The sequence below is a fragment of the Scophthalmus maximus genome, chromosome 18 (assembly GCF_022379125.1).
Source record: "Scophthalmus maximus strain ysfricsl-2021 chromosome 18, ASM2237912v1, whole genome shotgun sequence".
NCBI lineage: Eukaryota > Metazoa > Chordata > Actinopteri > Pleuronectiformes > Scophthalmidae > Scophthalmus > Scophthalmus maximus.
Window position 1 is genome coordinate 868,679 of NC_061532.1, and position 27,456 is coordinate 896,134.

Below are 27,456 nucleotides of genomic sequence, written 5' to 3' on the forward strand. Positions count from 1 at the left end.
AGTCAGATTTGCCCCCATTTCCATTCAATCTATACCTGCGTTTATTGTCCAACTGAGGGAAAAAAACAAGATAATGCAACTGGATAGCCCAGACCACATCTGGAGTTGGTGTGACCTGCGCCGTGATCAGATCTTAGCCAGGTGGAAATGACACGTGAATACTTTGACCACTATATATGCTATATACACTTCAAGAGTAGTCACCCTGGGGCACTCTAGGGTGTTAATCCGGGCCTGTATATACAACTAAACTGCAAGCAGCCAACAACATGTTTGAGGTAAAATAATATTTTACCTAAATTAATATTGTCCCATTTGTTTGTAAATATTCACTGTATTTAATAATATTAATACATTCACGATTTCATATGTCAGGCATGTCCTGCTTGCCAGCAATCCGAATGCGCCCAAACTGCTCGGACCCTGATTGTTGCAGCTCAGGAACAATATTTGTTTTTGTTTTGTTGTTCAAGCAGCACAATCTTTTGCTGCCACCGGGGCGTTCTTATGATGCAATAACAAATATGTTTAGAGAGGGCACAAAAAAAATGGAAGAAAAATAAATAATTGGGATATTTTATGAATATTTTTCTAAATCCTATGACTTTTCAGTAATGCTGAGGACAAACGTGAAAGTATGTCAGTCACAAATCACCGCAGGATTTCTCAATATACAAATTGGTGATTTTTCCAAACCTGTAGCACCATGTAGCTTACTGTAGATTTGCATTCAGCACTTGGAAGCGAGGGAGATATATAGATAAGATCATTCATTAATCAGAGCGAAGGTGTTTTAAACCTCCAAGTGTCCTTGGGCCATACTGCCCTGATAGAGATTTGCTGAGATACTGGTTAATAAGCTATTGGCTAGCCCCTGTGACAAACACTCGTCTGATTCACTTCTGTGTTGTAACACTGCTCTCAGGTGCCCGACAATAACACCACATCGGTGTAGATCATTTTATAGTGTAACCACTGGTCATGCATTCCTCTACTGTCAAAGCAGAAAGCAGTATTAGATCATTTTTGTTTTACCAGAAAAATAAGAAATATTAAATATATTTAATATGTATAAATATTTGATTCCATTACATACTTAAAATGTATACCTTCTATAAGTAAAACAGTCCATGGGTATGACCACAAATTTCTATAACAGATAGCATTGTTCTGCCATTTCCACTCAGAAATCACAACAATCAAAAAGTCTTATTCCAGAGATTTGAGTTTGGCTATGACTATGTTTACAATCATATCCTTGACTTGTACTGTCTGTCTGATCAGTGGAGAGTCAAATGAATGTGCCTCAAGCAGGAAACGGGGCTGTAGACCAGCAAGTCTCTCTTGGCTGTTGGCCGCCCATGTTGGCTATTTAACAGTCTGATGGTCCTTCGTCTTTCTAGACAGTACTCTCTATCACCCAGTCAGTGCTGTCTACCGTTCCCTTGCTCCCCCCTGTGTCTCCCTCCTCCTCGCACTGCAGCAGCATAACATTTACAGACAGGCTCCTCTTAGTCCAGATACTGCTGATCTTCTGTGGTTTGTTACACAGCTGAGCAGCACTGGTGCCTGCTACATCTCCCATGTCAAAAGACTGGCTCCTTTTCAGCTTTGAGTCCAGAGGGAGCATAAGGAGTCGGCTGAGGCCCGAGTCCAGTGTCCAACCCAACAGCGGCTCCCTGTCACTTTGTGGCTTTGCTGTTGCCATCAAAGTTCTACCGGATGCTCCTGGGTCCTGTTCCTGCGCTGCCTGCAGCTCAAGTGAGGTGAAGGCTCCATAGAGGTGGTCCAGGTTGGACTGGGGTTTAGAGGGAGCTGACCTCCAAATGTTGGCAAGTGTGCTTTTGGGGCTGTATGAGCCCCCATCCATGGAACCTGAGGAAGAAGAGGATAAGGTGAGACTGCTCTGGAGGGAACCACACTTGAACTCCACCACCTTGTCTTGCAGAGTCACTTTTGGCTTTATAATCAGCTCAAGCTGAGACTGAGGCTGAGACTGGTTTATAAAAAGTCCATTTTGACCGAGTCGACCACCGTTGGTGTGAGAATGTGTTTCACTGAGACTGGTCAGCTTCCCTGCAGGGAGTTCAGTATCTGCAGCTTTGTAGTGCACCATTAGGATGACGATGAACATGAGCAGGGTGGCCACGATGATGCCCCCAACCACCAGGATCATGGTGCCTCCCAGCATCTGGCCGGGCAGAGACTGGCACTGAGAGTAGTCTTCCTGAGTGAAGAAATGTGTGCAGTCCACAATGTTGGTCGCTGTGAGCGTGGTGGCAGCATCATCCCAGGCAGCTAGCACACACAGATCATAGCGAGTCGCAGACACCAGATTTGTCACCAAGAAATCTTTGCTGGAGGCTGGAATCATCCTTCACAAAGAGAGGGAAAATAATAAACAATTAACAACAAATTCATATATATATATATATATATATATATATATTTGTATGAACCATCAGCATCTCATATATAGTGACTCATTAGTATATAAATATGAGTCATCAGCATCTAAACAGCATATGCTGCATATCAGCTGATGGAAAAATAACTAACTGCTGTGGAAGGCAATGCAAGCTCTATTCATTAAAGGAGAGCCAGGAATTCCATTTGCATTCCGCTGGAGTTTCTATCCACTAATGGTAGCTGCCTTAACAGCTAACAGTAATTGGCTTCATCTCCCAGAGCCATCTGTTTTGCTGCTGTGGAAAGGGGGTCAATTTGATGTTGGAGCTCTTGCAGTAATGAATAAATAAGTAGAACACTGGAAAGTGACATACATTTTGTATGGGGCCGGCCAAGAGATATTTGGACCAGTGGGAACTGTCAGAGGACCAAGTGGTTGGAACAACAACACAAGGAACTAGGAGGTTGGGGTGCTGAACTCCAACTTTTACTGTAGCAAGCATTTTTGTATGCATTACAGTATATGTTTTGTGTGTGTGTGTGTGTGTGTATTTCTGTGTGGTTGTGTGTCTGGCGGGTTCAGGGAATCAGCTTTTATTTTTCTGTAAGAAATATGCCAACCTATCATTGTTTTAAAATGTATCTCAATTTTTAATTGTGTCCAGTTTTTTAATTCCATCTCCAACGCCTAGAATCATCAGTAAGTAGCAAACATGTATAGATGCAGAACAATAGCAACAATAACTAAATGAGGGGTGGTATAATTTATCACATTCACACATATTGGTGCACTTAAAATCTGAATAATCAAGGTTTTGTTTGTTAGGAGCTTTATTTGAAAAAGTTGAAAGCAGAGATAGTCGGTGGAGACAGCCGTCAACTAACCCAGAGTCTGTTTTAGGATTTGTTTTCAGATTTCAATGTTTGCCTACAAATCACTTAATGGGTTAGTACCAACCTATCTGTCTGACCTCTTACAAGGTCAGACAGACCTCTTCAGGTCCCATCAAAGTCACTCAGATCCGCTGACCAGTTGCTTCTGGTCATCCCCAGGTCAAGGTTGAAGCAGAGGAGAGATCGTGCCTTTGCGGTTGCAGCCCCAAAACTCTGGAACGAGTTGCCTCTGTATGTTAGGCCACTTCCTGTTTTTAAATTGCGTATTAAAACACATATTTACGTCTTGGCTTTTAATTCAATGTTATGATTGTTCTTCCCTGTCTTTTATCTGTAAAACTGCTCCTTGTGTTTTATGGTGTAGAACTTTCTTTTGTTTTGTTTGTTCTTGGGTTTTGGGATATTTTTAATGTACAGAACTATGGTCAACTGTTGTTGTTCTTTAATGTGACACTCCGAGCCTACTGAACTGCCCGTCCAACTACTCTTGCTTTGAGATACCAGCTGCCTATTCAGACTTATTGTTACAACATCCTACTCTACGCAAAAATAAGGTTATTAACCTTCCGGGAAAACACGTCAACCCGAATGCCTACATTCATCTTATGAGACCACTGGGAGATTTGTCAGTTACAGTTGAAATATTCTACATATTTTTCAGTTCAAAGAAAGAGCTAAAAAAAGACATCATTAATGCAGGCTACATCCTTTCTTTCTGCAACCATTAAACTATAGCTCTGGATTCTCTTTCTCCACCTGCAAAGAAACATGACTTATTATATTTATTGATTTCTTTGGGCTTTTTTCTCATAATAAATACAAACAAGGTCATGGTAAAAGTCACCTGCTCTATTGATACAGCCTAAACATCGGGATGCTGCAGGGAAATTTGATTGTGTTTGTGAAAGAAAAATCCCTAATAACATCTTACTGGCATATCCTCCCTCTGAGATTTTGCAGCTGTATTATAGAAGATTAAATGGGCGTGTATTTTGGCATGTGTCCTTGCTTTGTGCTTTGTTTATGTGGCCAATTGTGTGTGTGTGTGCGCACCCTTGATCCGAGCCTATTAATATAGTTTTTACCTCTATTGAGCAGTGACTGTAATGTGTTTGTTTATCAACAAATTTATTTGTATGTTTCAGTTCTGACGTGGTTGCCATAGGCCACAGTGCTTAAATAGACCCGGAAATACCACACTAGAATGTGAGTGTTTGAGTGTATGTATACCTGAAAAGTAGGCTTATATTTTGTGTGTGTGTGTGTGTGTGTGTGTGTGTGTGTGTGTGTGCGTGTGTTGGTGTGTAACCGTAACACTGCATTAAATTTTGTTGTGGATTTTGTTGATAGTAATTGTGTAGTGCATGCTTCTGTGTTGTTGGGTCTGTTGTCTCCCACAAGGCTCCATGGTTGGACGTGTGAGCGGGTACTCCCAACCTTCTTTGTTTGAGGATTTCTTTTTCCACCACCCAAACATGTCACTGTCTCGCAAATTTTGGATCCTCTGATGTTAAAAATGAAGTTGCTCTCTATACTGCCACATGGCCCTGAACGGATCTGCTGAGTGAACTCATTCGGTTACTTTGATTTTTCGCTGTATTACATTTCTACTAAATACTGGGCGTAAGTTGAAACCATGATGAAACTCAAAATGCTACTGTGGTTCACACTTTTAACCATGTGTCCTCTGTCGCCACCACTAACCGAGTGAGATACTCAACAGTTGATCTACTGTCTTCGGTCACACTATGAACCTCCAAGAGATCTTCAACTCCATCTTGACATTCTACTCCGGCGACCAAGATACATTCACTGTTGATCTTGGGGTAACCCCAGTTCTGGTGGTAGCAGTTAGAAGTTAAAACCAAGTAAGGACCAGTTGGTGCAACCAGCCCCATAAGCTTAACATCATTCCATCAACAAGGTCTTAAAAGTCATCTGACTTAATTTTAGCAAGATCTGAATGACCTGCTAGAAGTTTTGGTTTGTGAACGACCAATTCTACCTCCTAAGCCTCGCCCACCAACAATGAATTATGTAGATGCATTCAGGTCAAGACTCTCATCAGAAAAGTGAAGTTCAGTACAGATTTAGCCATGTACAGGGCAGCTATAAAGTACTTCCTCTATCTGAATTGCTGTTCAACTAAAAATAAAAACCTTCAAAATCTAACATTATTAAAGTTTTAAGATTAGGCCTACATAATTGGAAGTCTGTCGGATTAATTTCCTAGGACAGGGCTCTTCAACCTTTACTATCAAAAGAGACATTTTTGGCCATTCTCCCACCAAATAAAATTAATCTGGAGCTGCGAAACCTATTTGACCCTTATAATGAAGTTAACAAAGCCTATAAAGCTTTATATATGTTATATTATATATAAAAGAGTTTGTTGTATTTATGAAATTATAGAACAAAAAGAAAACTGTTGACATTTTATTGCTTTTTTGAACTGTTATGACAAAGGAAAACACAAAATTCTTATGAAGAGGAGAGAAAAAAAAACACTGGCATGTGTTGGCCTACTCTGAAATAAAACAGAACTATGCAGTTGCATAAGCCAGGTGCAGAGAGAGTGTATATGGCCGGAGGCATAAGAGGCTTTACCCCCATGTTGGGCATGTTATCATGTTAGGGTTAGGGTTAGGGAGGGTCTGCCAGCTCCCTGAATAAAGTCACTAGAAGTGGAAATGCCTGGGTGCTGATCATTGATATACGAAGATATCACACTGCCGATGCGGCCACTGTCTCTCGCCTTGCCAACAGTCTACTACCTACGTGAAAATCCAACCTGGCAACTCCAGGCTCCCTAAGAGCTGTCAGTCAAAGTCCAGAGGCTCCGCCCCCAAAGTGTTTGACACTTTCTCCGCGAGCGTACAAAGCGCTCAACGAGCAGCGGAGTGTAAGATGTGCAGCGCGAGCGCAGATATAACCCTCAAGCAGCGGAGCTGCTTTTCCCGCGAGCGACAGCAGACCCTCTTGAGCCTCAAGGGATTTAAATCTGCGCGCGATGGTTAATATATGCGCGTGTGAAATCACATAGATCGCTCGTGAGTCATTTTTTTGTGCCCTGTATATATGACCCAATTCTAACTCCATACAAGCCCCTCCCCTGCTGCTAAAGAAAAACTAGCGGAAACACTTGTATCTCGATCTCCAAAATAAGAGGTGTTCCCTTTGAAATAAAAAATAAATAAGTGCCGTTATTTATTTCCATTTTTTCCAAAGCTACAGGGAGCCACTGCAGAGAGGCTGAAAAAGTTAGCGACCCCTGTCCTAGGAGGAGTTTGTTGTACCCAAAACCTCCAAGAGGCTATTTCTAAGTCTCAACCTAATTGACATGCCTCTCAAATTTCACAAGTTGTTTTAAAGGAGACATATTATGCTGATATTCAGATTCATAATTTAAATTTGGGTTATTACTTGAAAAGGTTTACATGCTCCTAATGTTCAGAAAACACATCAGTTTCCTCATTTAGATCCTATCTATTAAAGGCCCGACCTTCCAATGAAGTCCTGTCTGTTCCGTTTGGCCAGCTGGCCCCACTCTTTTGTGATTGGTCAACCACTTCCAGCCCATGTAGGACGTGTTGGCCTCCGCTCTTGTTTTACCTGGCTTTCTTTGGGGTAGCGCCAGTCTAGCCGCAAGGCATGCCATCTTTCAAAAATGCCAAATTAACAATGCATTCATTACTAATTATATATCCAAGTGTTTACCTGTAGATTAGAACCTCATCAACAGAACAGTTGTACTGGAGCTGGTACATCTTCACTTTGGGAGCTGACATGCTCACCGTCCACCTGACCAGCGCTGAAACAGCTGTCACCTCGGAGACTGACACAATCTTCTCTGGTTGGCTCTTTGGAACCCCCTTGCTGATCCTGGTGGTGCCTGTGATGTCAGAGAGATGTGACTTGGGCTGTGCTGGCTGCCTGGTCCCGTTGTTGAGGTGGGGAAGTTGGACAATGGACACCTCCACAGATGCAGTGGACTCCCCTGCCACATTAGCAGCAATGCAGGTGAATATGCCATAATCCTTGGAGGTGGTGATGATGATGCTCAGGGTTCCATTGCTGTACACTGCAGTTCGTGAGGAGTTGCCAAGCAACTGATTATCAGGGGAAATCCAGTGGATAGTGGGGGAAGGGTCTCCGGTAGCTTCGCACCTTAAGCTGGCTGTCTGGCCCTCCAGTGCCAGCATCCTGTGGGTGTGCTGGGTAATAACAGGTGGATGACAGACAAACTCCTCCTCCTTTAAATTCCAAAAATAGCGACCCTTTTGGGCAGGTGGGGAGGAACAAGTTTCCAGGTCGTCATCTCTCTCAAGTCTTCGCAGCCACAGCACCTCACAGTTACAGTGCAGAGGGTTCCCGCCCAGACTGAGGGATAGCTGGGGAGCAAAGGGGGTATTCAGTACAACTGATTCTTGAGTGCGGGCAAAGATGGGGTCTGGGGGTAGCTTCTGCAAGCGGTTTGAGGTCAAGTCCAGTCTCGCCAGCCTTTCCAGGTCAGTGAAGGTGCCCTCTGGAATAAAGTCCAATAGGTTATGGTCCAGACTTAGCTGATGAAGGTTAATCATCCGACGTACTGAGTCCCACGGCAGAGATATCAGGTTATTGTAGGAGAGATCCAAATCCTCCAAGACAGGTGCAAGGTCCTCAAAGGTCTTCTCATGGATACAAACTAATTGGTTGTTGTTCACAATGAGATGCTGCAGGTTGATTAAGCCTCGCAAATCATCAGGTCCAAGTTCCATTAAACGGTTATTGTCCAAATGAAGTGACCGCAGCGTTTCCAGGTCACCAAAGGAGAAGGGCTGAATGTAACTGATGGTGTTCCTGGAGAGGGTCAGGTCCACCAGATCGGTCATATTGGCAAAGTCCTGCTGCGTTATGCGGAGGATATAATTGCCTCCCAGCCGGAGCTCCACCGTGCTGCGGTCAACATCCAGAGGCACGAAAAGAAGGCCTTTGGAAGGACACAATGTCCCCAGGGACTCTGACAGGTTCTGGCATACACAGTAATTGGGGCATGCATGGGTGATTATAACTGTGGTTCCCAGGACCAGCAGGCAGCAGATGATGTGGTCCATGGTAGAGTCATAAATAGGAACCTGTATTAGAAATTAAAAAAGGTGAAAGAAATTAGTTCAAGTACTTTTCATAAGCTTTTACAAGATCTGAGATGGAGCCTACTGTGTTTTACGTAAACTTGGTCGTAAACTACGTCTGACAGGGTGCCATAGTCCCATGTGAAAATGGAGAGTTTTTTAGACAGGATGAATAGAGACCCAGCGAGCACTGGCAAAAAACAAGGTGGAGGTGTCTGCCTCTACACAAATGACCGGTGGGTCCTCCTGGTCATGTCTGTGACCCAAACATCGAGGTGCTTGTGGTAAACTACCGACCTTATTATTAAGAGAGGGAGTTTTCTCATGTGATTATACGAGTGTTCTACATTCCTCCATCGGGTAATGGGAAACTGGCCACAGAAACAATATTTAGAGTCACCCAGGACCTGCAACGCTCCCCTCCAGGCGGGGATTTTAATCACTGCTCTCTTTCTGCCAGCCTATCCTCTTTTAAACAAATAGTGTAATGTCCCACGGGGGATAAAACTATTTATTTATTTTATAGAAACATAATGGAGAGTTTTGTCGTTAAGCTGCTTCCCCCTCTTGGTCAATCGGACCATAATTTGATATCTCTGGCGTCTAGATACTCTCCTGTGCCAATCACGCCAAAGACTGCCCGTGTTGTCGGATGACGCTTTTGAGATGTTAAGAGGGTGACTTTACTGCACTGACTGGACTGTGTTTTTGAGAGAGGATGAAAATGATCTGGAAAGCATATCTGACAAAGTAACCTACTTAATTAACTGCAGTGTTGAGTCTGTCATTCCCTCTAAACATATAAAAGTATTCCCTAATAATAAACCTTGGGTGACAAGGGAGGTTAAAGCTGCTATTAATAGGAAGAAAACAGAATACTTAAGTTGTGACAAAGACAAGTTTATAATTCCTCAAAGGAGCTAAAAGCAATCATAAAACAGGGTAAGTGTAAATATAAGGAAAGGATTAAAGGACAGATCCAACAGTAATACAAGAGGCATTTGGAACGACATGAAATCGCTTACTAGCTATGGGACCAGCAATTACAGTTTCCCTGGTTCTGGGATAAATGCAAATTAAAACTAGTTCTTTCTTTGGTTTGATGAATTTAATTGTTCTGCTTCTCAAAGAGTAGTCCTGAGAACTCTAGCCCAGCCATTTCAATTAATGTGGAGGAGGTCCGACAGCAGTTAAGGCTCCTTAGAGCTAACAAGGCCCTGATGGTGTCCATCCACTCACCTTGAAAGTCTGTGCTGACCAGTTGTGCTCAGTCATTCATTCAATCTTTTCTTTGTCTCTGTCAAAAATCCCAGTAATGTGGAAAACATCTTGTCTTGTCCCAGTTCCCAAAACAAACAATGCAATTAGTAGTACCTCTTATCCTAGACCTATAGGCCTGACGTCGCAATTAATTAAATGTTTTGAAAGGGTTGTCCTGGGTCACCTCAGTAGACAGGTCTCAGTCTTTCAAGAAACCTTAAAATTTGAGTACAGGAAGGTTTTGGGAGTACATGACGCAATTATTTTTATGCTTTACATAATTTACAGCCATCTTGAAACATTTGCCAGCTCTGTTAGAATACTGTTTTTTGATTGTTCTATTGCTTTTAACACACTATTCTATTTTATTGCTTGAATTTTAGATTATCTGTTGTTTTGACCTCAGTTTGTCAGGCTTGATTACAAATTGTCGGGGATTATTTTAAATTAAACCGGAGCCCAGCAGGGCATGGTTGTATCCTCTTTTTTATTCATGCTTTATACTGCTGACTATATGTACAGTCAGGAGTCTTGTCAAATCTTCAAAGTTTCGGATGATACTGCTTTAATGGGTCAACTTAACCAAGGTAATTGCCTGGCCTATAAAAGAGTGGTTGAGTCCTTTGTCAGCTGGTGTCATGCAAACATTAAAAATTTTATGTTAGGAAGACTAAAGATTTAATTATTGACTTCCCAGTGACAATTAAGAGTCAGTCCACAGAAAATAAATATTCTTCTTTGGCAGGAAGCTTCTTCATGTCTTTTACCTTGGCATTCTGGTTAGTGTCATTTTTTATGCTGTGCTCTGCTGGTCCTAAAAACAGGATCAATATGATGATCAAAAAGGCTGGCTCAGTGATCAGCCTTACCCCAGAATTCACTTGATGTCATCATAGAGAAGCGTGCAAGGGAAAAACTAAAGACAGTCATGTATTATGCAGGCCACCCTTTACATAGTGTTTTTAACGGGCTCAGAAGCTCATGTAAATGGACTCAAGTAAAAGAGAAAGAAAAGATCGGCAGTTTGATCTCCGCTTCCCCCAGTCCTCATGCCGATGCCGTGCAAAACACCCTAAATTGCCTCTGGCGGCTCTTTCCGGCAGACGCCTCGGTACTCAGAAGGTCTTTTGTTCCAGCAGCAATTAGATTTTTTAACTGATCATTTTTAGATGTGGCCTGGATCCATAGCACCTTTCAGCTGTTAATCTTGTCTCAAATGAATTTTTATTGTGTTATTTATTTGTGTGTGAATTTGTTTTGTATTACGAATGCTATCTGTATTGTTTGTTGTCTGTATGGGTTGGTTTGGTGGCAAATTAGTTTTCCCACTCTGGATTAATAAAGATGTCTAATCTAATCTAATCTAGAGAGCCACTGTTGGCATACTGCTGAAGCTGTCTGATATCACTGAGGCATGAGTGGCAGTAGCAGCACTCACAGATCTGAAAACACTTCAAGTCAAGAGTTTTGAATAATTTAGTAGTACACATCCTCCGTCATAAGCATAATATAAATACCTCAATCCAGCACTGTCTGGAGTATTGTCATTTTAGGATGTATATTAGAATTCCTAGACAAACAAATGAATACCTAGTTTTATTAGAATTAAGCGCAAGATACAAAATTTGAAACTCTGCATACTACTTACACCCAAATCTAAAGCTCTTTTAGTCCTTGTTATGATAATGATAATCAGGTTTTACGACAAAGTTGCATTCACATTTTACTCACCTTTTAATTTGTGAGTTCTGGGTACAGGGACACAGCTTCCCAATGGAGTTCAATGCCATCCCTGTACGAGAATACATCAGAAATTAAGACATGTTTCACCCAAATACAAAAGGCAACATACACTTCTCTTGTATCTCTTGTGCTGACATTTTTAGTAAAATAATGAACTGAGAACAGTAAAAGCTGAAAGTAATTTACAACAATGGCCTGATATTTCCATTAACCCTAACCCTGGCGGGGTGGGGTTCATTGGCGGAAGCTCTTCCTGCCTCTCTTTCTATAGAGACTAATGGAAGGGGGGGGGGGGGGTTCTTCCAGCAGGGATGCTGGAAGTCAGTCAGAGTTAGTGGTGCTGGTCCCAAGGGGCGTGGCTTACAGTAGCCGGGACTTCTGCCCGAGGGTTCTTCCGGTATGTTCTAATCCTTGTTTTGTTGCGTTATTTATGTTCTCTGTGTAATTTTGTCCACCTATATAAGAGCCTCGGGTGGTAACACCACGGGTATAAAGGGTGGTTGGGTTTATGGCTCCTCCGAATGATTATTTATTGGATAAAGAAAGTCGGACATGTTATTTCGGTGTCAAGAGGTAAATCTACATGTAGATACATGAGTAAATAATAACCCCCAATGTTTGGTCTTTGTTCCATTCCATTCACTAAAGATACAAAATTGCAACACTATGACTTCTTTAGTGACTTTGACAAACAGATCAAAGTGGAGAATTATTCAGGGCTAAAGAAAAAAATCTTGTTCTTGTTCTGGGTTGTTCTTCATCATCGCGTCTGGTCTATAGTAGAGCTGCTTCTTGTGCGTCCTCACCCCAATTAAGTTTTAACAAAGGTATTATGGCAAATGTAGTTAATTAAAAGTAGATTACTGGCTCAAAAATCTACTTGAGTAAGAGTAAAGAGTACAGTTTTTTAAAAGGAATTTGATAAGTACTAATTTCTTTAAAAAAAAACCTTTTTTACTAATGTCACACGTCATGTACGCATTACTATCACCGCTGCCAATAACATTATACTTCAGAACATATTTCACAAGTCACAACAGACAGCAAGCATGTATATAGAATTGCATTTGTCAAAACAGCATAGTGCCATATTTTGGTATGATAGTGAAACCGCACAGCAGCGGCCATACACAATGGATTTGAATGGCGACCTTTGGAAAAATAGTGCAATAGCCATCTGCGTTGCGGTAATATTTCTTATTTTTTCTACTGCACCCTGTTGAAAAAGTGTTTAGAGCTGTATTGGTAATTGGAGGTTAAGAGTGTGTAAATCATAATCCATGACACCCGTAAAAAAAACAATTTAATTAGGCCATCTTTTCTTTCATTTCATGCGCCAAATCTGTCAGTGCTACACGCGTCAAATCAATCCTTCGCATGGCTGCCTGCACTCTCCCTCTCCTTAAAAAATACCAAACTCCTTCCTGCAGACTTTGCATAACGCCTGTGTGCATCTTGTAAAGCAGCAGTAATCCATTGATATTTCCAGTAGTGGCTGAGGAGGCAGATTATGCAACATGCCTGCAAGCACCCGCGCACACACATATACACACACCTTCTAGCAGTGGTGTAATGGTCCCTGGAGAAGTGGGTATACTCTTAATTTATGCCCTGTTTTCTTTAAAGACGCCCCTATAGCAATGGATAAACGCGCTGTTTCAAACAGTGACCTGTAAGACAACTCTTGCATTTTGTAGTTCACCCAAATGGGCCAGTATTTGGGTAATATTTGCACATTGTCACTTAATTTCTGCTGCAAATGCAGATATTACATGAATACAGACCGAAGAACTACACGATTATGCAATTTGAGTCAACGATGTCCTTTATTCCATCCACACATGAGATGTGGACCATTATTTTCTCATCTTGCGAGTAGTCTATGGGCCAGTAGTTTATTTTGTAAACTGTCATTTAACAACAGTAACAGCTGATTTGCAATAGTAGTAGTATACTAGTAATAGTGTAGGCCTGGGTGTGCCATTATAAAGTTATAATCATGTGTAAGGGGCCCTTTGCAAATGTTATTGGTCCCACACAGGCCTCATGCATGACTATATAAAATATATTCAAGATGAGTCAAACATGTTGTATCAGTCTTTTCTCAAGTTTTTGGTTTATTTTATTATTTTTGTTTATAAAAATGCATAGGTTCAGGCTCTGGTGTGTTATTATAACCTAGGTTTCCAGTTTTTCTTATGAGAGGCACCACATAATTTGCATGAGAGATCGTTTGTGTTAAAAGTGGAGACTGATACAGTGGGACAATTTATTCGGGAGAAATCAATGTTGTCTGTGATGTATGTTGTTTGTCACGTCTGTGCATGCAGTTAATGTGAAAATATGAGTAGTCATCAGTCCACAGAAGAGATTAATTGTAAACCGCAAAGTAACCCAAACATAGATAAGAAGCAAACTAGAATTCCATCCAAATTTAAAAAATCCAAACCAGAAATGTCACGACCTGAGAATGATTCAAATGCAACGCAAGTGACTCAGAAAAGAGTCACAGTTTACACCCAGAATGCATTGCTGGTAGACAGAGAGGATGACACTGTTTGGCCTTACAATCCATTGATGTGTTAAATGTATGCGTGACACTGAGAAATGAGACATTGCAGTTACAAATGAGATGTGAAAGACAGTGATAATATGTGTATGTGCGAAAGTATTAATGTTAAAAAGCTTTAAATAAGAAATAATGGTCTTTACAATTGGAACAAATAGACATATAAGGCAGAGTAGTGTAGTGTAAACAACTGATCCCACTTTAGGGATTACAAATGAGTGAGAAAAAATATGATAAAGTTATGGAAAAAAATATTAAAGTAAAGAACTCAAGAAAAAGTACCAAAATCAGTAAATAAAAAATAAAAAAGAACCACTCAAATACTGGTGAAGCTCCGCATTAGAAAATAAATAGATGATAATAAAATGATTTGGTCCATCTGACCAATATATTGTTTTATTGAGTATGACTATTGATGGTGGCGGTTAAGCTATTTCTCCATAGACATCAGTGTTTTTCTCCCTACATAGCGGTGTGAATTCACCGTTCGGTTCGACATGATACAGTGGCGTCACGGTTCCGTATGTTTTCAATACAGCAAAAAGGAACTCGCTGTGTACTGTTTTTTACTAAATTTTCAAGTTTTTTCAAAAGAAAGATGAGAATGACCACATTTTCTGTAGCTACACAGTACAGATCTGCTTGAAGTGACAGTGTCACCTGCAGTGTAAGAAGATTCCCTCTCACTAGGAACGGCCTTTCAGACAAGATACGCTGTGCGGTAAGCTAATTTGCCGTGAGCTTTGTAGCTTTGTGTAGCCCTTGATGTGCACTGGTCTGCGGTTTGGACTTTTGGTTTATAATACAAAGCAGGAACCAAACGCCGCCGTTATTTCTTTTTCCCTGTTTGAATCAGTCGGACGGCTCCTAAACGCTGCGGGGACAGTTAGCATGTGTGTTGCTCCGTGTTTCCGTCCAGTTCTGTGACAGGTTAGAGGTAGTACACTCATACTCTGTATGAATTAAAACGCCTTTGTAAGTTCATGGTCAGTTAGGATCTAAAATCTGCACTGAGGTTAAAAGGATCATACATTCAGGTTTGCTATTTCATAGGGATTGATTAAAATCATAAAATTAAGTTAAAATCAGTCACATGTGTAAAAGTGGAACATTTCTAAGAGTTTATTATTAACAATAATAATGTTAATATCATATGAGTTACTTCATTATTTAGTCTTAATTAAGGTGTTAATCTGTGATCTACAAAGTGATTTGAATCTGGTAGCCTGAGATCGATTCCCTTTGTCTCTGGGAAATCCGTGGTCTTTTCCTCATTACACTAAAGTTCTCAGTGAGGAAACTTCACCGGATCACTCTTGTGATTATTTCTCCCCATTTTCAGGTACGTTGTTGATAATAAACAGAATTGATTTGACTGTAACAACCTGCTTACATGTCCAGAGTGGTAAGGGAGTGTCTAGTAGCATTTTGTGTAAGTTAGAGTTTGCAGAGTGTACTGCGAGTAGCCGCCATTTTCTGTCAATTGTGAATGCACTTGTATGTATTTGGTAATATATTTCGCAGTGATAATTGTATAATGTGTTCCATGCACTTTATTGACTTGTGGTGAATGTTGTGGAAGTTACTGAGTTTAATATACTTAATGCTTGGCAGTTATATTTGAAAGATGAGAATGATTCAGTGAATGACAGTGTATGCTGTTATAACTTCAAGAAGATCTGTACTCAAAACATTACACTAAAGTTGTCAGTGAGGAAATTTCACCATATCACTCTTGTGATTACTTCTCCCCATTTTCAGGAACTTTTTACAACAGTTCCACCTATTGACACGCTGGGTCATGTCAGCGAAAATGAGTTGACATGTCTGAAGTAGTCCCACTGAGACAGAGGCGACGGATGAGACATACCGTTGTTTTAATGGCATCACTTGCCATATTGCAACGAGCTGGCTTAGCGTAGCGTGTCTCCCGGAGTCTGGAGTGCAATGGTTTTCTTTGGGGAGGGGAGGAGCAGACCACACTGCCTTGTTGAGCACATTATATTTCACACAATTTAAGCTTAAACTAGGATTACAACGAATCGTTCGGTTCGTAACTTGTGCCGAACCCCGTACCGAACAGTTCAATATGAATACCTGTATCGTTACACTGATAATACATATAGGGTTATTATATAACTAATTATGAGAAAAGATCTTGTAATTAAAAGAGACAATGATCTTGAGATAAAATCCAAAGAATGAAACATCGTACAAAATATAAGATGTGCAATATATAATAATAAAATATTAATGGTGTATTAATTAGGCATAATAAATAATTCATGAAACTTTGGAGAACTGTTAAGAATAATTTCATCCTTTTCCGCTCATTTTGCAGCTGCAACTCAAAGGCATAGCTAGACAGTCTTGGGTGGTGCGTAATAACTCCCACACTCAGTGAAAGTTTTAACAGATTTAATAATCTTTCAAGCAATAGAGGGTGAGGATGGAGGCTGGCGACGCTGAGCAGGCAGATGGGGAAGCAGGAGCAAGGCAGCGCGAGCGAGCTGAGTTCCAGGACCGCCTGCTAACACCTGGCTCCCCTGCCTCAGAAACTGAGCAAAATCACCGAACAAGATCTAAACAAAGTCATAGAAGAAACTGTCCGAGTGTTTCACCACAGTCGAGACAAAACAACCTGACGTCGAGTCACAGCTTTAATGCAGAGATAAGGAGCTTGATCAGGAACAGGTGTGCAGCCCAGCGAGGAACTGAGGAAGACCACGCCCACTGACAGATACACACACACACACACACACACACACACACACACACACACACACAGAACTAATAGACAGAAGCTAATAATAATATTATACAGTAAGGCTGTGTCCGAAATCACCCACTCATTCACTACCCCCTACTCACTATAAAGGGAGTTCGTTGTAGTTGCTATATAGTCACTCACCAGCTACGATTTCGGACACTACTTGAGTCGCGATCGTAATTACGTTTCTGTCGCAGGATTATGACGTAACTACAACGAAGCCAGCCGGTGGACGATCCCATTATATTTAAATTATTTTACACTTGTATTAATACTTATTAGTAAAACACACTTCGAATGGTTTGTTTAAATAAAGTAACATATACATACACTGAACAAAATTATAAACTCAACACTTTTGTTTTTTACTTTTTCTATGTACACAAAAGGCTTATTTCTCTCAAATTTTGTTCACAAATCTGTCTAAATCTGTGTTAGTGAGCATGAGATAATCCATCTACCTCACAGGTGTGGCATACCAAGATGCTGATTAGACAGCATGATTATTGCACAGGTGTTCCTTAGGCTGGCCACAATAAAAGGCCACTCTAAAATGTAATTTTGTTCAGTGTATATGCCTTTTATATATATAACTGTTTCTGTTGTGGTGCGCTGCTCTGTTCTTATATTATTTTAGCGCCACAAATCGCATTCCTCCTTCCTGTTTATACAAAACAAACTACAAAACCGCTCTAGCTTGCCTCGATAAAGGGGGTGATTTCGGACACCGCCTAAGAGTAATAGCTCTCTACACTCAAAGTGGAGATCTTTATAGTCCTGAACAGAAAGTAACATCGACATTATTTGATGTTGTCTCATCTTATTTGTATAATATTGGTTTAACATTGTATTAAGTTTTGTGAATACTTGATGTAATCTTATTCAGCAAAGTGTTAATACAGTAAATACCTTTTTATTACTGTCAATATTATTATCAAGCCTGAAAAGAATGGTAGACAACACCCTTACAGAAATAATGATGAAAATTAAGCTGTAAATTTGGATGAACAATAAAAGATGTTCTGCATTTCTTAACTATTAAACAAGACAAAACACTGGCAGACGCAGATGCTTTTATGACCTTGCGAATTGGACCAAGATTTGAGGCTGACACACACACACACTGTGATGTTTATTGCTGTAATTTTACCCGAAATTTTAATAAAGTCAATGTCATAAATCAGTCTGTCTCGAAAAATTTAAAAGATGTAGCTGACAGCAAATTTCAAATGCATGCAATATGACCGCATACACAATCAACATAACATGTGACTAATAATCACTGAATACACAAAGCACACACTCATCTGAGAGAATCATCAAGATCATAGGCCTGAGATGTATAGCACTTGCATTACAATAACCACTAACAACAAATAAGCAGAAACCAATTAACCAGTAACCTTCAATATTGAAATGATCTATTCTTTAATAGATAAAAGATAATAACATTAACAATTACAAAATCTCTAACTTTGTGTTTTTGCCCTGCTCTCTCTCTCTCAGCAGATAGGCAGAACTTGACATAACCTTCTGATTCAGCAGTGCGTGTTCCCTTAGAAGGTGTGCAGTAAAACATGGGAGTGTTCTGCGACAATCAAAATGAATATCACTCATTCACAAATAGCAACCTGTCCATATGCTTTGGGGTTAGTCAGGTGACAGTGTGTTAAATGTAAGGCCTGTTGTAGGATTTTTTGTGTTTTTGATGAGTGCTTATCTGATAGTATTAATTGGCCAAGTTCTTAAAAAGTTAAGAGTTTACATGCCAGTCCACTGTGTTCTATATTGTCAGGTATACTGTTTTGATCTATGGTGTTATTTTGGGTCCTTTTCCTGAGCGAGCAACTTGAGAAACAGAGCAAAGGAAAATAAATATTGCGAGAATAAAATTATATTTTTGAAGAGAAAATATATGCAAGCAAAAAATGGTTTTGTTTGAGTGAATAAAAATCTATTCTGTGCTCAATCGATGTATTGGCATGTTTACCATAATCCATATTGACGTGCAATAATAACCCCTCTCACGCAATTTTACTCATATACACTCTGGCTCTATGCTGTCAGACAGCAGCTTGCTCGCTCAGTGTCTCTCAACCTCTACACTCGCTCGCTCAAGTTTGCAGTGTTATATTTATGCCACAAAAACAACCAATCGAAGAAGGTCAATCCTGATTTGCTGTTTGTTGTCCAACCACAAACTCTCCACAAGAAGATAAATGGATGGGTTTGGCTCAGGAAAGAGTCACAGAAATAACGCCATATTAATCTGCCTATCAAAGGAGGATTCTCAGTCTGTTTGTTGATTTGCTTGATAACCTCATACAATTGACTTCAGATTTCAACTGATTGTCAAGAAAATCTAAAATACAGACATAAAATAATCAATATAAACCATGAGATCATAATATATGACTATGTTTGACGACATGTAAGTCAAAGATGTCCACCTACTGCATATAAGTAAGTCAAATGACCATTTGTTTCAGCAATAATTCAAAACACTCAACTGTGCTAGGCACTGCTTATTTGTATTACAACAAAGAATCTTTCTAAATGGAGGCCCACCAGTATTTTGTTTGTGATGTATACTCCCCACAGGGCTGACCATTCAATTAGGAATATTTCTAATTTCACATTACACTAATTCGTTTGTGTTCTGTTTGAGGCAGCACTGTGTAATCTGTGGAGCAGAAAATGCTAATCTCACTCAGATGGTTATGTATTTGTTAGTTGAGGGAACATGAACGACAGACCACTACCTGCTTCCACGACCTAGGCTTGGAAGGCCTGATATGACACACACACACACACACACACACACACACACACACACACACACACACACACACACACACACACACACACACACACACACACACACACACACACACACACACACACACACACACACACACACACACACACACACACACACACACACACACACTGTTCAAGGCAGATTACTAAGGAATATGAATTCTAGTCTCTCATGCGTATCTACTAATACGGCTTTTCTTAGAGAAAATTGATAACTCGCAGGCATGACTACATAATCACAGATTTAGGAATGTACATGGAGAGGCAGGATTAACACCGCGCCCCATATCCTTAGTAGAACATCAGACCCATTGCAGGACTACCTGTGCATCTTCATCACAGCTTTCTCCTAAACTTTTGAATAAATGATATAGGTCATCTTGTTCCAATATGACATTTCAGTAAAAAATGAATTTATTTCAATAATTGGATACAACTTATATTTGGGGGTATGACTCTGTTCGGGAACCTCCCTGCCCTACCACATGCAACTGTGAAAGGCCTAAGGTAGGAAAAGCACACCTCCCTTTTAAGGCAGGGAGAGCAGCAGCGAAAGACCCCAGAACCAAACAAAGCAGGCATCTGTGACAACACATGCCACTAATTAGTTCAAAGATTAGTTCAGATACAGCACTAATGTGATGCTGGTGTGGAGTCCAGTTGGGAAATGGTTTGCAGTGAAAGCAGGACGAGAAGCCAGGCTAAAGCAGCTTAAATAGCTTTGCCAATTTAATGTATAGAGGGGGATCAGCTGAGTCATTTGCTTATGTGGGTTGGTACAGACATCTGCTGCTGTCAGCTGATGTACTGGATCATGTTTGAGTTTGTCTTTGGCCTGCCTGAACTAACCATCCATCCATCCATCTCTCTTCCACTTTATCCATTTAAGGGTCGCGGGGGGGCTGGAGCCAATCCCAGCTAACATTGGGCGAGAGGCAGGGTACACCATGGACAGGTCGCCAGCCTGTCGCAGGGCCACGTAGAGAGACAAACAACCATTCACTCTCCCATTCACACCTACGGTCAATTTAGAGTCTCCAATTAACCTAACCCAAGGCCCAACACAGAAAGGCCCTGGTTGGTTTAAACCGGGATTTGAACCCAGAACCTTCTTGCTGTGAGGTGACAGCGCTAACCACTACACGCTAACCGTGCCGGAACTAACACCGTCCTCAATTTCACGCAGGGCCACTTTCAATAGTTTACTTTAGTAGATACTTTATTTATCCTGAGGGAAATTCAGGCATCCAGCAGCATTTACAAACATACATACATTAAACATCAATCCTAGATAAAATAAAATACAAAATTAAATTAAATATTAAACTATAACTATAAAAACTAGCTTATGACAGTGCAAAACAGAAACGGTGCAAAATGGATGTGCAAATGAAGGTAGAAATAAGTTGTCCTTTTCTATTGTCCTCCCTGCCCTGACTAGGAGCTGTTGTACAGTCTGATGCCCGGGGGGACTGTTGGTGGAGCTGGACTGGGACAGCAGTCGGCCACTGAACACACTCCTCTGCCTGGTGAAGGTGTTGTGCAGTGGGTGGTTGGCGTTGTCCAGTATGGACAGCAGTTTGTCCAGGGTCCTTTTTTCTGCCACTGTCACCAGAGAGACCAGCTCTGTGCCCACCACTGAGCCAGCTCTCCACACCAGTCTGTCCAGTCGACCAGCGTCTCTCTTCTTGCTGCTTCCTCCCCAGCAGACCACGGCATAAAAGAGGACGCTGGCCACCACAGACTGGTAAAACATCTGCAACAGTTTTTTGCAGATGTTGAAGGATCCGAGTATTTCTGCATGTGGCAGAGCCCTGAGTTATACTGGAAGTCAGATGTATACAAGGTGAAGAGGACAGGAGAGAGCACGGACCCCTGCGGTGATCCGGTGCTGCTGACCACAGTGTCTGACGTGCAGCCCTTTAGTCTGACGTACTGTGGTCTCTCTGTGAGGGAGTCCGTAATCCATGTCACCAGGAGTGGGTCCACCCTCATCTCTGTCAGCTTGTCTCTCAGCAGGAGCGGCCGGATTGTGTTGAAGGCGCTGGAGAAGTCAAAAAAACGCGATTCTCACAGCGCCGCTCTCCTTATCCAGATGAGAGTAGGCCCTATGGAGCAGGTAGAGGATGGCATCCTCCACGCCCACCTTCTCCTGGTATCCAAACTGCAGTGAATCTTGTGCGTGGTGGACCTGGGGTCTGAGGACATGGAGCAGCAGCCGTTCGAAGGTCTTCATGATGTGTGATGTCAGTGCTACTGGTCTGAAGTCACCCGGCTCCCTGAGGTGTTTTTTCTTAGGAACCGGGATGAGACATGAAGACTTCCAGAGCACTGGGACCCTCCCCAGCTGCAGGCTTCGGTTGAAGACGTGCTGGAGTAGCTCCCCACTATAATAATGCAGAAAGTTATATTTGGCTGTATGGCTCTGTTCTAGGCCTTCCTTGCCCTTCCATATTCAATTCAATTTCATTTGTATAGCGCCAAATCACAACATATTTTTTTATCATTATGCGTAAAATACAATTTTTCTATTTTTTTATTGCCTTTGTTACTTTTTAAATGTACCATAATAAAATACCATAACTAAATGTTGATGCAGAGAACTATAATAAAATGATTGGGAGATGTTGAAGGAAGTTGTGTGTTCACGTGAACGAGGTGTGTTAACAGCGGTAGAAGCGGATCGTAGTCATGGATAATGGCGTAGCGGAAGAACTGGAGAAGGCACCCGCATCATTTAAGTCTGGTGTATAGGAGCATTGTGGCTTCTCTGTAAAATACACAGATGATGGTGGTGATCCGCATGGTGGAAAAGCAATGACTGTAAATACTCCTGTCGGGAATGTGCGAGAGAGAAAGAGAGCCAGGAGCGTGTGTAATGTAAGAATGGCTCGACCCGGCGAAGGAGAGAGAGTTGACAGCAGAAGTTAATGTGCGGTGCCGGTTGCAGTTTATCTCGATTTGATACATAAGTGTGAAGAAGTCTCTGTGATTCCTCTGCCTCACTGTTGGGGAAAGTGAGTGTTTGTCCCACAGCGAGGACGGTGAACATCTCTCCCTCCGGACTGATTCGGTGATTCATGCATTCATTATTGCACTTTAATTCAGTTTTTTTGCATGTTTTATTTTACAATTTTATTTAAACACAGGACCTGAAGGTTGTTTTCATTTAAGACCATGGGCAAAAGTTCTCTGCTTTATGTGTTCTGGAAAGCAAACATTTGTCTCTCTTATTTTTTTTTATCTGAAAAATTATCCGATCCGTGACTCAAAAGCCACAGATCGATCCGGTTCTTGTGCATATATATGCAGTTAGTACGAGTTCATGTAAAACTACAACTTCTTTGTTCTGTTGTGTTATTCATGTTCTCTGTGTTATTTGGTTCACTTATACAAAAGCCTTGGGTGGTAACACCATGGCTGTAAAAGGTAGTTGGGTTTATGACAAAGCCCCGTTCCTGTACTTTAACAGAGAAAGCGAGGCAAGGCAAAGTGCAGTGAATGCGGGGCGTTTATTAGCTGCAAGTCGGGTCGCACTCGAATCTGGACAAACATTTAAGACAGCACCACACTGATGTGGAGCAATGTTCAGTATTTGATGTTCTGTGGTCTCATGATAGTGTGTCAGTCTGCTCAGTACAAGCTCCTCCAGTAAAGATCGTTAACATGCAGTTAGATGTTGTGCACTGATGCACTTTTAATTCACACTTTGCCCATATCGTTGCTTTGACTACTTATTTTCCTTGAATGTGTATTGTAGATAGTATTGAATTTGTCTTGTAGATAGATAGATGAACTTTATTGATCCCAAACTGGGAAATTCCTGTGTTACAGCAGCAGGTATCTGTCACACAACTCACCTTACAAATTATTTATAATATTTATATAAGAAATAATAATATTTAATAAAAATATAAGAACTGCGGAACTATACAGGTATGAGGAATTTAAATATAAATAATGTACATAATGTTATGGCAAGTGTGTAATCAGTGACCAGTACTGCGCATAAGAAGATGACACGAAGGTGAAAAAATGTGCTGGGATTTGTGCAAGATTTCTGATAATAACCAGAATCGATAAGCAGAATCAGAATTGAAAAATTAAGACAATACCCAACCCGAGGACAGAGACGGTAGATTTAACAAGCCAAATTCAATTTAGATTTCTTTTCAGTTTAAAAGAACATTCGCCATGTAAAGTTATTCTCTATTGATATTCTTCCAACAGCAGGTTTACTACACTTTAATTTCTTTTATCATTATCTCTTTTTTTTCACTCCCCACTGCCGAAAAAATTCATAGAGGAAACATTGATTTATGTGTTGTATGGACACTGAAGACACCCACCCACATACTAATAAAAAGGGAAACAGGATTTGAATATATATAAAAGAAAATATCTTTGCATGAAAATCATTAACAGCACAGAACGATTAACTGTAAAATGAACATAAACAGTGAACTTGATACTGGCAGGGATTCCGAGTAAAGTAGCAATTTGTATAAAATTATGAACAGACTATTTCCTGAGGATTTTGGAATATATTATGTTCACACTATGTTTACACTATCATACTTTGCTTTTGTGTAATTCAAAGAAATGAAGTTAATGTTCAGACATTTATTTTATATATAAAACTAGCTGAGAGGCTATTCTCTCCTCTTCTGGATTTTTCTTACTAATCTTCTAATCTTAGTCATAATTCAAGAAATCTGTTTAACCGTTTATGTTATCAGCATAACACTTGGCATGTGTGTTGTTAAGAGCCCAAGGAAGACCCGTATTGAATTTGGACATGAGTTATGTTTTGTATTGATACATTTTTAATAAACAGCTGATTCAGAGCTCTGAAGCAGTGGATGCTGGGACTCATCAACAGAAGAAATGTTGTCAATCACAACAACAGCTGATTCTCCGCTCCAGGGTTCTGTGTGTACGGAGTCAAGCTTCATTGAACTTTGATTAAAACAGGTGAACAGCTCTAAGTCCTGCAGGTCTTCACCAAGTCCACTGGTCTTGTGCACAAAAATCTGTGCAGTGCGAATTCCTTGGTCGCACCGGTGTGCCTAACTTTTAGCTGGTCTGTCTGCGTGTGTAGCGTTATGTTTTTCCCCCCACCAGCCTTTGGCTGTTCATGTTGTCTGTCAGAACATGGGTGGAATGAGTTCTATCGATGTTGTATTGACCATGTTTTTGATTTCTATCGAGGAAAAGTTATTTCGCGATGATAATCCTTATCGTTTTATCACCCAGCCCTAAAAACACACATCTTTTATGTTGTTATGAGAAGTGTAAAAATAAAACGGTTTGTTATGAGTCTATGCCGCTACAAATTAGACTATGGCGGAGCGCCACAGACTAGGTGATTAATGGGAAACACTGCACATACACAGAAGAAGGGGCCATTGGTATATATGGGCTATATATATATATATGTATGTTTATTTAAATATACTTTAAACTGTTATAACATATTAAATGTTATAACAGTTTAAAGTATATTTTAAAATAAACATACCCATATATACCAAAGGCCCCTTCATCTACCTACATTTAATATGTAAAATTTCAAGTTCCTTTTTGCCTTAGAAATAAAAAAAATGAGAATATTTTCTCATTGTCGACCATCCTTTTTTTTTTTAAAGAAAAAAAGTATTGGTTCTGGCACCATTTAGGCACTGGTACTGTTTCCAAAAGATTTTTGAAAGGTTTGGCACCAGTATTGGAAAAAGCCCAAAAGATACCCAACCCTACCCCTGAGCTGTGAGGATGACTGCTCTAGTAACAAATCTGGATAAGGACCAAAGCTCCCATCCCTTAAACATGTACGTCAGCCAAGAGCATGGTGACATATGTGCCATTATTTATAGCCAGCAGATCCACTGAGAGGCCCAGTGACTTATTAGTGAAGGTATTATTTGCCTGCCCAAAGACCAACCTGGCCAGTATTGAGCTCACAGGACACTTAGTAGCAAAAAGAACCCACAAACAAAACACATTTTGTCTTAGAAGAGAACTAATTATGTTATCAGAATAGAATTTCACTGAAAATAGTTCTGTGACCACTGAGACCATTATCCCTGATGAGCTGGAACAAGAGCCTGGGAATACTGTAGCATAGCAGGGAATCCATTTCTTATTCAGACATGACACTTTCTGCATCACCAGAATGAGACATTCCATACCTGTACATAACAGCAACACATACTGTACTATTCAGTGCACCAGTGAGGGGAAACAAGTCATAGCTCAGAAATGTTGAGATATGATTACTGAGGGATTAGTAGCACTCAGCCGGAGAACTCAGTGATGGCCGACAACAATCACAATATGGTGCTGATCCAACTCCTGCAACTCAGCCACCAAAAGCAAAGCATGACTTCGAAATACCTGTTGGAAGGGTTAAATCTATTTGAGTATGGCACTAATACTGTATGTGTGGGCAAAGGTCATCTCTTGGAAGACAGTGGGATTAGGGCGGAGGTTCCCTCACTTGGCATGCTACTTCAAATGAATCCACACACACAAATAACCCCCACATGCTTTCTGGATCAAGAACTTTGGTTAGTGTCTGAATAAAGGCCACACAAATTCATAATTCTTAGCCCCAAGGGCCAAAGCAAGACAAGAAATGTCAAAAGTGTTCAATAGTCAAGCTGCAAATATGATCAAGGTGGAGATTTACTTCAGGTCGATTCACCTGCTGCAGAAAACAGGTGATTTGATAATTGCAGGAACATACTGACCCGGTTTCATGTGTGTGTTCAGTGCATATGTCTGCCCATAGACACGTACTTAATAAAACACCCAAGATGCCATATGGATATTGGCCTGAGATGATTTCTTTTTTGTGTCAGCAATAAATTGATCTGAAATAAAGGGCAGCTGTGAGAGAGGCGCTGTGTATCAGGGAATAAAATCTATAGGGTTCGTAAACATCAGTGTTAAAATCCTGCATGGGAGGGTGGAGGGTGGGTGAGGGGGGGTTGCAATTCTCAGTGCACTGGCCGGAGCGCATACGAACAGATAATGTAATGTAACAGATAATGGAAAGGCATCCGAATCAGAAATAAAATCCCACGACAGTTTAGTCCAACCAACACTTAGAATAAATGATGACATTAATCAATTGCTTGCGATAACATCTCCAACTAGGTTACATCTATAAATCACCGCTTCCACACCCGCAGTACAGATTAGGATTATTTAAAGGGACAGTGTGGCTCAGTGTGACTTCTTACCTTGTATATCCGGGGTTTCTCTCGGAGATGCAGCCGACGATCAAGGCATTATAGAATTGACTAACGGTATTGAATAATTTGAATTCCGTTTGTAATCTCCATCCTCCATCCCCGGTTTCGCCTGGTCACTGTAGAGCTGAGCACCAAAGCCCTCTCCGACGACACTACTTCAGAGCTCTCCACAGGCTCCGCACATCGATCAACTGCAAATGTGGGCAATGTTGGCTCTGAGAAAAGGAAACGCATGAGTGAACTTTGACTCGGACATTTGGGTAAAAGTAAAGTATCGACCCGCACTGCGCCGATGGGATGAGAGAAGAAAATATGCTCCCAGAGTTGAACAATGACCTGCCTCCTCTCCGGAACACACTGTGCACATTGTTTGGAGCTACGCGTGTACACTAGGTATTACGGTAAGAGACGGGAGGAGATTTCACAATAAAAGAATCGTTCCTAAAATGTATAGAAATTCGGAAATTAAACAAAATCAAAGAATATGAAGTGGGTCCGTCATATCATTGTAAGAATTTTAATTCGCTAATTAGTATTAATACTTTCCTTTTATGTCCAATTCGAATTTAATAGTGGCGATAACTCATATAGAACATTTTATAGGGCTTTAATTTTGAAATTCCA

The 27,456-nt window shown here is 40.8% G+C and overlaps 1 protein-coding gene across 1 annotated transcript; it reads right to left on the reverse strand.

Moving 5' to 3' along the window:
* Positions 1-851: 851 nt before the first annotated feature.
* Positions 852-27,227, reverse strand: lrfn2b (leucine rich repeat and fibronectin type III domain containing 2b). The gene is made up of 4 exons (XM_047328880.1): positions 26,821-27,227; positions 11,406-11,466; positions 7,021-8,417; positions 852-2,375 (listed from the first exon to the last, which is right to left on the reverse strand). Exons 3-4 carry the CDS (start codon positions 8,394-8,396, stop codon positions 1,400-1,402), a joined length of 2,352 nt encoding a protein of 783 aa, XP_047184836.1. The 5' UTR covers positions 8,397-8,417; positions 11,406-11,466; positions 26,821-27,227; the 3' UTR covers positions 852-1,399.
* Positions 27,228-27,456: the final 229 nt, after the last annotated feature.